This window comes from Orbicella franksi, chromosome 15 (assembly GCF_964199315.1).
Source record: "Orbicella franksi chromosome 15, jaOrbFran1.1, whole genome shotgun sequence".
Lineage (NCBI taxonomy): Eukaryota > Metazoa > Cnidaria > Anthozoa > Scleractinia > Merulinidae > Orbicella > Orbicella franksi.
In genome coordinates, this window is record NC_138159.1 from 1,571,150 (window position 1) to 1,582,718 (window position 11,569).

The following is an 11,569-nucleotide window of genomic DNA, read 5'->3' on the forward strand; positions in this document are numbered from 1 at the left end:
GTAAAGAAAGATTGCGAGCGAAGGGTGGAACTTAACTTTAGGAAGGTAGGAATTGGTCCGTTTTGTGAAGAACAAAAAAATTAAAACGTATACTCACCATTAATATTTTATATTCTTCGAAGGAAGACTGGCCAGATCCGACAACACCAGGAACACATAAATCTACGTCTTCACACCATGACCGAGTGTTTGGTTTGACGCGGATTCCATAAGTTGTCATGAATATTGATTACAAGGCTGGAACCAATCGCTGACAAAAACGTCCCCGCATATATTTATGACGTGGAATTTAATTCTTATATAAAACTACTGTGTCACTTCAAAAATATCAATTTCACTCCAGGTCTTTGCATTTTTAGGCTTTATCAAGACAGTAATACATGAAATTAAATGCATTTGTTAAGACTGATTCACGCGAACGTCATATTTTGTTAAATAAACCTTTTCTGATTATCTTATTGGTAGATTTTTGCTGGTTTTTATATATCCCCGTGTAAAGACCTGATGGCCTACAATTAAAAAAGAAAAGTACCATTTTAATTAAACCGTTTTAAAAGTTTGATATTTGTATGGTTCTGCTACTTTTAAATAAATGCATTCCGGCCTGATGAGCCACTTGGCTGGTAGCCAGACTTTACCTTCTTATCTTACCAAAACAAAATCGAGGCATTTCCGTTGGAAATAATGGGTACCCTTGTGGATTTTCACCTACTTTCCCCCTGCATTCACAACCCCGCGGGCTTTCACCGTGCATTTCCCGTCTTAACCTTTCTCTTTTCGTCTCTGGGTTTTCTCCGTTTGGCTGTGGCTTTCCTTGTGCTTTGAACTATGCACAACCGCCTGCGTTACCCGACGTGTTCCCGGTGAGTTCCTTGCTATGTCGCCCATGCATTTCTCCATACCTAACCCCGTGCGGCCTTCCTCGTATTCCCGGTGAGGTCTCTCCGAAGTTCCCTGTGCATTTACCGAGGGTTCCCCACGTGTTTTCCCGTTCGTTTCACCATGTTTTCCCTGTCAGTTCCCTCTTACATTTCCCGTGCATTTGCTGTGGGTTTCCCGATGCCTTTTCTCGTCCGATACACCGTACATTCATTGAGCGAATCATGCAGTTCATTTCGTTCCCCGTGCGTACCCCGTGCGTTCCCCGTAGGTTCCACAGGCGTTTCCTCGCGTTTCCGGTTCATGTTTCCTTATGGTGGCTCTATGTTTTCCAATGAATCCTCCGGTGGGTCCCTGCAATATTCGTCGTGCCTTCCTTGTTTGTGACACCGCGCGTTTCCTATGCGCTCAGTGGTACATTTTCTTGTACCGATTACTCTACAAGTTTCCTTTTCAATCCACGTGCTTTTCCTTCCACATTTTCTGTTTTTTCCTAGCCCTCCCCTGTGCGTTCTGACATACGTAACCCATGCGTTCTTTCATGGTTTCCCAGTGGGTTCCCTCAGACGCTAGCATTGCAGTTTGAGTCTCACATAGTTTGTGACACCTTGCCATCACTACGTAATTCCTTTAACATCGAGTGAGTTTCTCCATATATGTTCCGGCGATCCAGGGGTTCGCGATCGGGTTTTCTCCCAGTACTATAAATCAAGTAATCTCGCAATGATGAACGAATTCCACGACATGAACCTTCCTCTGTTTCTCCCTAGCCTCTGAAACAAGTTCAGATCTACGAACTGAACTTAAAGATGCCAAAGTGCCTACGAATGGATGTTGAGCGCGGCGAGCAGACGTAAATGTCTTGTTTACCCAATGGAAGCCATCATAATAAAGTCTGAGCTTGCATCGAGACGCTTGTCCGGGCGTAAAGGAACGTTTGATTAATCAATCTAAAACAGATCTTAAGGAATAAAAACCCAGATGATCTGGAACACTTGTCTGAGTATGTCGTTGGGAGTGGGAGCCACTTGCAGTATTATCATGCTCGGCAATTGAAGTTATTGTGTAGAAAATATCGTACAATTACACAGCCGAGGGCAAAAAAAAAAAGAAAAAAACAAGGCGCGTGGAGAAACTTAGTACATGGAGCTAAGATAGATTGTCAGTGCTTTAGGTGACCCTGCACGGCTACCAATGGCTTGGCCAATCGCTTGCATTTGGCCAATGGCTCGTACACGCAGCGAATCGTAAACGTCCGTAAGTAACGACCTCCGAAAGAAGTGAGCCCACCCCCATCCCCTGAAAATAGAGAAACTAAGGTTCAAAAGTATAATTATTTTTCCAATCAATAACCTGAATAACGTACGATAAACTGATGACGATTCAACTAGGGTAGGTATAGCTTATTCCAGGAGGCGCCATGAAGCGCCCTGGTAAAGCAAACCCCGCGAAATTTTCATCAAGTAACAAGAAGGTACTAACAGGACCTTTTCTTCAAATTGAAATTACTAAAATTGACAACTTTACATCATATTTAACAGGAACCCATAAAAAGAACGTTTAATCATATTGAAATTAAAAACTCGACCAGAGCAGTTAAATATTTATAAAGCAGACTAACGTAGCAGTGCATCATGAACAGTAAAAATAGTTTAAGGTATCTTACATCACGGTCTACATATAAAGTACCCACCCATGTGCCAGCAACATAAATTTGAACTGGAACGAAGAATTTCTAAACGATTTATAAGAACTCAGTGTTTTTACGAATTACACCCACAGCCTTAGAGGAATACAGCCCTGTTCTCATAGAATTAAAAAAAAAAAAAAAAAAAAAAAAACACCGGGAAGAGCTACTTACAATAGAAGTCATTTGCGTCCCCTCATGGGGTGAGAGATTCTCGCCCATATCGCCCACACTCGCGTTTCTCTCGTAAGTTCTCGCGCGTTTAGAGATGCGCCACACTCGCGTTTTTGGCCCAGGGATCCCAACCAATGCTTGCCTAACTTTTTAAAGATGCAGCTTTTAGCCCTACCCCAAATCTAGACACGTGTATTTAACTTGTGGATGTCTATCGATTTAGACAGTGTTTGGGTTGGAGATTCTCGCCCATATCAACTTTATTTTCTCTAGTAAGTTCTCGCGCGTTTAGAGATGCGCTACACTCGCGTTTTAGGTGCGGGAATCCCAACCAATGCTTACCTAACTATTTAAAGATGCTACTTTTAGCCCTCCCCCAAATCTACACACGTGTATTTCACTTGTGGAAGTCTGTCGCTTTGGACAATGCTTTGGTTAAAGATTCTCGCCCATTTATATTTTTTTTCACTCACGTGTTTTCGCGCGTTTAGCGATGCGGCACACTCGCGTTTTTTGTGTGGGGATCCCAAACTATGCTTACGGGGCTCTTTAAAAACGCTACTTTTGGCCTTTCCCCAAATCTACACAAGTGTATTTCACTTGTGGAAGTCTGTCGATTTGGACAGTGCTTGGGTTAGATATTCTTTCCCATGTCAATTTTCTTTTCTCCCGCGTGTTCTCACACGTTAAGCGAGGCGGCACACTCGCGTTTTAGATGTGAAGATCCTAAACTTTGCTTACCTCGCTTTTTAAATATGTTAGTTTTAGCCCTCTTCCAAATCTCCAAGGTCTATTTCACTAGTGGAAGTCTATCGATTTGAACAGCGCTTGGGTGGATATTTTTAACGATGTCAATTTTTACTTTTCCCTTGTCTTTTCTCGCGGTTTAGCTATGCGGCACACTCGAACTTTTGGTGTCGGGATCTTAAACTATGCTCACTGGGCTTTTTAAAGATGCTAGTTTTTGCCCTCTCTTAAATTTACATATGTGTATTTTTTACTTGTGGGATTCTTTCGATTTGGACAGTGCTTGGGTTGGAGATTCTCGCCCATATCAACTTCCTTTTCTCTCGTAAGTTCTCGCGCGTTTAGAGATTCATCACACTCGCGTTTTAGGTGTGGGGATCCCAAAGTATGCTTACGGAGCTCTTTAAACATGCTGAATTTGGCCTCTCCCAAATCTACACACCTGTATTTCACTTGTGGAAGTCTGTCGCTTTGGACAATGCTTGGGATAGAGATTCCCGTCCATTTATATTTTTTTCTATCGCGTGTTTTTGCGAGTTTAGAGATGCGGCACACTCCTGTTTTTGGTGTGGGGATCCCAAACTATGCTTATGGGGCTCTTTAAAAATGCTAGTTTTGGCCCTCCACCATTGGGTCGATTTCCAGGAACTTGGGCGATATTTCCGAGTTCCAGGGACTCTAAACTAATTCGAGAAGACTTTGCTTTTCAGTGAGTTGGACAGAGGAGAAATTTTTGAACGCTTGGTTATGAGCAGTCTGGCCAAAATATAGCTACTTAGTGACTAGAAAGTCGCCGAGACTGGGCTACGCGCAACGTGATTTTAACCAACTTTAGGTCGATTTCCAGGAACTTGGGCGATATTTCCGAGTCCCAGGGACTCTGAACTAATTCGAGAGGACTTTGGTTTCCAGTGAAGTGGACAGAGGTAAAATTTTTGAACGCTTGGTTATGAGCAGTCCGGCTGAAATATAGCCACTTAGTGACTAGAAAGTCTCCGAGACCGGGCTACGCGCAGCGTGATTTTGGCCAAATTTGGGTCGATTTCTAGGAACTTGAGCGATATTTCCGAGTCCCAGGGACTCAAAACTACTTCCAGAAGACGCTGGTTTTTAGTGAAATGGACAGAGGAAAAATTTTTGAACGCTTAGTCATGAGCAGTCTGGCGGAAATATAGCTCTTTAACTCACTTAGTGACTACAAAGTCGCCGAGACCGTGCTACGCGCAGCGTGATTTTGACCCGGGGGGGGGGGGGACTTTGGGAATTTCTGGGTGGGGATGTGCCACTGGGACCCTGGAACCTTAGCTTATACCACAGCTAGTTTAGCTGAATTTTGCTGCTCTATACTAGAGTAAACTCTCCAAATCCAGCCATCTATTGACACTGTTGCGGCTGATTTGCATAAATTTAAACTTGCCGATTTGATTTTTTATATTTTTGAGTGGCAATTCCTGGTTTCCTTAATCTAGATGAAATCTTCAATCAGCCAGTCAGTTTTGTGAAAAATGATACCCTATTCTAGACCCAAACGCTCTGATTTATATACCCTATCCTAGAGTAAACTGCTTGAAAACCATACCCTTCACAGCAGCACATACCTATATAGCCCATATATGGCAGTACCCCCCCGGGACTATATATAGCTGTACATTTGTTGACCCTCCCTCACCCATTTTTTACTCTCCATCCCCTCTTTGTGTTCTCTAAACATTTGGTGAATGCTCGAAAAGCTGCCTTTTCCCAAGGCGTCTCGTATTTTATGCTTGAATATTTTAAAGGGTCTTCATCTGAATCTTCTAAGTACTAAACAAAAGGCCTAGCTCAATGTTTTACAAGGCTTAAGTGACGCCGTAGATCAGCTTGAAGGGCGTGACGGGTGACGTCAGACCAAACTCGACCCAATCTCCTTAAAACTCAGCGGTGAACCAAAGTGGCACGCATTTTCCGAATTTTGAAAATTCACAGAAAATCGAGGAAAAATCGTACGACTAGATTTTTTTCACCAATTAATGAGATCAGAAACAGAACCATTTTCCAGACAGCTAAGAAAGGAATTAGGGTTTGAAGTGCTCCAAGACCCAGTTTTGCCCTATTTCTTTTCAAAAAGAGTACATAGTTTAGCGAAGATTAGAAAAAGAATTGACTTGATCCATCAAATCTGGTCCACGGGCGTGCGAAAGGAGATCTGGGTAATATAGCTGTGATGTCAGCGGGAAAGCCATTGAGACGATCGGACCTTTACGTTTTTGAGGGGACAGGGTGGGGGGGGGGGGGGAGGGGGGTTAGGAAATTTCCAAAAAAAAATCCTGCAGAACAACTCCTGAAAAATAAATGCACAAGGGAAGCCATGGAAAATAAAATTCCTGCACAAGCTATTGCCCACCAAAAAAAATAAAAATCATGGACAACTTAATGGTGACAAAAAAAATCCCTAAGTCAGAAAATTGCCCAATCCCCGCCCCCCTCCCCTAAAAAAATAATGACCTACCCCTTAGTTTTTCTCCTGAAATCAGGCAGCGATTATGAGGTGAGATATTTCAGAATAGATGCGAGACAAAGTAATGCGCCAACTGCTAATTTTATGATAAAGATTACCCTCAGTAAGAGAACAGATACAAAGACACACTTCGACCAGGACATTTATCATGGAGCATATTATCTACCAAAAATATCACGACCTGCCAGAAGCATCAGCTGAGACTGAATTCAATAAAAAAACTGAAGAGAGCATGCACAGGGAACTTACATTGAAAAACATGTTTATCAGCAGTTCCTGTGAATGTGAAAACTCCCAGGGGGGGGACTCCCATATAAAAAGGGTAGGGGTGCTCTTCAGAAATTTTGAAAAGAATCTTCACGAGGTACCAAGACCTTGCTTTGTGGGTTTGGCTTGATATGTTCTTCATCCCTAAGAGGTAGCAATTCTGAAACAACACATTATCTCCTGTCATATTTTTTTTTTCAGCTTAATACCCTAAAAATTATGACAAAAGCTCCCACTTTGGAGCTTCTGAGGCTGTACACCCTGAGAGGTACCAAAAATGTGTTTTTCACCCCTAAAAGGTATGATGAACACCCCTATCCTTTTTACACGGAAGTCCCCCTACCGGGGGAAAACTCTCCCACTTAACAGTTCTAATTTCATTCATCACCCACATTGTGAATTCTTAACGTTGTCTCTGGCAAATGTATAGTAAAACTCTCTAGACTACCCTGCTGACTGCCATTGCATCAAACTATGTCTTTTTACAGTTTGTACATTGTTTTACAATCACTAAACAATTGACTCTGGTTAATAGATTAGGGCTGTTTTTAAGAGCCAAACTCTCAAAATATCTTGGCAGAATACTAGCAAATTTTGCCACATCCATGGTGTTACTACTTTTGTTGGAAATTCTTAAATTAAATATCTGCCTAGGCTGGCAGCTTTCGAAAGAGATGTTGCAAAACAACATGAAGTTTTGACTTGCTTGACATTGTTCTTAACCATTGAAATAACTCAATGATTACTAACCCCTCATTTCCCAGAATAGATCAATGGTACATGTAACTTCTCCTTAAACAATATCAATACACCGCTAAGCAGACCAGTAGAGAGAATAAAGAAAATCATCAATTGCAACTGAGATATACTGTATTGATGAACTACCATATTCTCAAAACAAACAAAAGAAATGTTTGGCAATCAGTGTAGAGAATTAACAGTGTATTCTTTGGACTTAAAGGATAATGTTCCTGTCATACTAGGGTGCCATGGGTTTGCAGTTTGATAAAACTGAAAACAGTTTGATAATTGCCAATATTTCTCTTACAGTTCTGTTCCCTAGTACAGCTGTTCTTTGCTTTACAAGCAATCTCACTGTGATAGTACACATTTTTTCCCTTCTACTTCATCAATCCTCGCCCTTGTATGATACCATAGTGTCAACTTTGTGCACAGTTGTGGAGAAGGACCTCAGCCGCACTTCTTGCGAGTTTGCGATAATCCTTGCCTGAGACTCTTCCCAACTTTCGGGAATATCTTGGTCTCTGTTGGTGTAGGCCAGCAGGTCAAATGCACCTACAAATTATTGGAATTGTTGACCGTTAATCAGACAGTGGTATTCCCTTTATAGTGATAAAAATAAGAACACCCAGGGACAAGTGGATCTCAAGCAGTGTTGGCCAATGCACTGCTGAAGTTGAATGTGACTTTGAGCAATGTTTACCATTATTGGGTGTCAAGCTGGTTGAGGTGTGAACAAGAATCTTGGTGTCATAGGATTGGAAATGATTTTTCTATGTCTATAAGCTGTTACAATTTACAGTTTAGGATAATTTTAAATAATGAATTATTGCAAGTCGAAAATAAATGGAGATCTATACTTACACTGCCCATCAAGAAATGGAAGAAAGGTAACACTGGCAGTGATCTGTCGGATTACATCCCTCATTTCTCTTTGAATGTCTTTTTTGCTTTTTGGCGGGGGAGGTTTGCTGAAAACAATAAATAAACAGTTTCTTAGTCATAAGAGCTACTTTCTCTTTCAGTATTAAATTTTAGCCTGCAGTGGTAAAAAACTGACAAGACCACAGGTCCATAGGCAGGCACTTTAGTAAGCACAATTTGTGTTTCTTGTGTGTCTTCCAATTTCCAATCCCAATACGTTGCATGAAACATACATTTACTCTAATGTATTAAAAATATTGAAGTGAACATGTCTCATGACATTTTCCTTGCTACTGTCACTGGGAAAAATAGAATCCAGTTGTGAAACAAGAAGCAGTTACTGACAACATTCTGTCTTTACAAGTTACTAACCATACAGTTACTGTTTCCTTCACTAAACTTGCTAAACAACATTAATGTTTCCGATTGCATGAAGGCAAAGAAATAAATATATTTATTGACCACTTCCAAAGGGACTCTTCCGTGCCAATGGAAACAAATAATGTAAATGAACATAACATGGTTAAAAATCCCAACTAGCAGGAGGCAAAGCAGTTGGCTATTTACAAGCATGATTGAGTAGTTGAACTCGGGACTACTAAGAACAACACCAACTAGTTGTCAGAATGGGACTACCTTAACCCTAACCTGCAACCTCCAGATTTCAAGTTCAACACCCTAGCCACTCGGGCAGTTGCCTCCTGCTGACGTTGATACAACTGTTTTTGGAGTTCTTGTGAGTGTTATGTTTCTATCACTATGGTTCATGAGAGCTGGAAACTTCTTGTGTATGATGACAAAAATTTGCCCAAAAAGGCTCTTCTCCTTAAATAAACCAATGATTGTGGCAGATGCAAACCTTTTTTCTCCCTTCTCATCTACACCCTTTGCAGTGTTTTCACATTGAATATCAAACTGCCATCTCTCCACAACCTCATCTGTGTCCACTTGACTAATAACCATGACAACACGCTGCAGTGTTTTCTCCTGAAGCCACTCTGAGAAAACAACAAAGTAGGCCTTAGGTTCATGACTGAACTGTTCGTTATAATATTAGAAATCTCAATCGCAAGATAAGAACACAAAATTTGCACCATAAATTAAATAATATTGTTGGTTGTCTGAAAGTAGGTATTAGATATTTTATACGCTTGTACGTACACTCAATAGTCCTGGGGAGTGATCAACAATGAATTTCTCCTTATAACATCAACATATTGTTAAGCATATAGTTTATGAGAATAAATAAAACCATCAACTAAGAGATATTTTCTAATGTACCACCAAATTGTTAGAAACTACACCGAGAGAGACTCTTGGCAACCAATGAAGAGAATTAATATTTTGAGCAGTTTTATTTTGATCAGCTAGAGGGGTAATGTCTGGTTCAACTAACCGTTCGCCTTTACAATCAACCGTAATTATTACAATAGAAACACTTTTTAACTCGTACCTTTGACCTGTTGCAGTACTTTAGCAAGGTATACTTGCAGCTCCTTGTTGTCACATTTGAATAGCGTCATGTCGTAAAATTGCTCTCGCTTGAAGGAGTCCGCTGGATATATTCCTCTTTGATACAATATGCTGACAAAGAAGACAACAGGTCACGAATAGAATGGAATTGAAATGTACACAAGTATATGATTGTAAGCTAATTAAGCCAATTAACGACAAGGCTAAATGATCGTTTTGCCGTCCCCCTAAGAAATAATGGTTGATCAAGCATGTTCAGCTAAAATGATGATCAATGAAAACGAATGTTTGATCGTTCACAATCTGCCGAGAAACATCGATGAACTTCTGCAGCTGCAATAAATAAGATTAAGCTTATATTTATACTGTACTGATCGTGAATCGGTGGCTGACCAAAGATCGCCTGAAAGCTTGACTCAAAACCTTACTTATCCTTTTTGATCTGAAGCAATAGCAAAAAAGAAGTTCTAAAATAGTTTTCAAATACATTTTCCACGTGTTTATAAGAGTAACTAAAAGGTTTTAAGGCACCGCAAAAACTTACTTGTTTATCCCATATTCTGCCAAGAAAACAAAAGGAAAAGATCAAAATAAACTAGAATAGAACCAGATTAATTCAAAAATCCAAACGTAAAGAAAATTACCAAAGAATTCCGTCACTAATTCTGCGCTTCCTTTCAATGTGATCGACTTGCTTTCTTGCTTAGTTGCCGCCATTTTTTTAAAAACCAGTTATGGCTGCAAGGGAAGCTGGGAAGAATAATGAGGAGTGGAACTCGACTGGAAAATTGGGAACTGGGAAAGGACGGGCCCGGACAGGACTAATGAATTAGAAGAAAAAAGCGCGCGATTCAGGTAACAAAATGGACCCAAAATGTCACATCATAAATAAACTCTCACCTCATTACTGAAGGTGTCTGGGGGTTTTTCTTGTACAATTTCTCGCCGCCATCTGCCTCGCGCTTCCCTGCGACAAAGAAAGCTCTTGTACCCATTAGCTTGAGAGTTATTGCAGTCGCTGCCCAAATCTAAGGATATAACTGTTCAAAACTTTTAAAACTTGAGAGTTAATTGAGGTCAGCCTAGCCTGCTGAATAGGCGGATTAGCGGAGCAGACCGCGAAGCGTGATACACGAGCGCGGAACGCCTGTTCTCAGGCTAAGGTCAGCCCGTCCCTTTTCGATTCAATTTCACTTCCAATGAAAAGAAATTAACTGCGGGCAGCTGTTAGTGGAGGGAAGTTTCTTGAGTCGAACATTGCCTATTGTTTTATGGAATTGAGGCTGCTTTCCCTTCGCGATCATCGATCATCGACATAATTTTGGAATTCATTGTCCTGTAATGGGTGGTTATAAAATTGCGCAACAAAGCGTGTGTCCAGTGTAAAAAAGGGCGATGCATCTCCTGAACAAAAGGAACGTGGGAAGAACCTAATCTATCATTCGCCCCCTCTCCCTTCCCACGCCGGTTTATCCACTTTGGAGGATTTAGGCGTAGGTAAGGTTAGGTAAACTTTATTTGATAAGTGGGTTGAAAGGGGATTGGCAGCCGAAGGGCTGATGTGGACCTACCATACACAAAATTTAGAATTTTACAAACACGAAAGATATTAACGAAAGAATAAGAACTATGTACAAGTAAAATTAATATATTATACATTATATATGGTGAGAGTTCAATGTTTAATTTATATATCAAGAAAATACCCCATGGACAAACGCCAGGTTTAAAAAATCGATCTTTTAAATCTCAAGCCGATTGCACTTATCATCTCAAATCCTCCAGAAAGATTGAAATATTATGCTGTAAGGGACACAAGACACACAAAGCATCACATTTCCGACCATGTTGTGCTACATCTGAGAGCTGACAGTTTTTTTCATAGTAAATCACTTTCACCAGTCCATTGATGCATTATTTTTAGAAATAATTCTTCAGAGAACGTCACGATGTGAAATGAGCGGTTAACCGACGAAGCTAGAGGCTACACAAAGAAGAACAAAGACTGGCCCGTGAGCAGGCTCTTGTATTTGAGTTTCGCACTGAAGCGCTGCTATCTCCTAAGCGAAAAGTCAGATAGCAGCGTTTAAGGGCGAAACTCAAACACTAGAGCCTGCGAGCTTTGCCGCTCGCGCCCTCTACCCAAAACACAAGAGCCTGTGAGCAGGCTAAACAAGAAC

The 11,569-nt window shown here is 40.9% G+C and overlaps 1 protein-coding gene across 1 annotated transcript; it reads right to left on the bottom strand.

The window, feature by feature from the left end:
• Nucleotides 1-5,760: 5,760 nt before the first annotated feature.
• On the bottom strand, nt 5,761-11,496 carry LOC145469173 (mitotic spindle assembly checkpoint protein MAD2A-like). The gene is made up of 6 exons (XM_081452874.1): nt 10,034-11,496; nt 9,934-9,949; nt 9,370-9,500; nt 8,776-8,914; nt 7,857-7,963; nt 5,761-7,547 (listed from the first exon to the last, which is right to left on the bottom strand). The coding sequence occupies exons 1-6, from the start codon at nt 10,104-10,106 to the stop codon at nt 7,381-7,383; spliced, it is 633 nt and encodes a 210-aa protein (XP_081309000.1). The 5' UTR covers nt 10,107-11,496; the 3' UTR covers nt 5,761-7,380.
• Between the last annotated feature and the right edge of the window lie 73 nt (nt 11,497-11,569).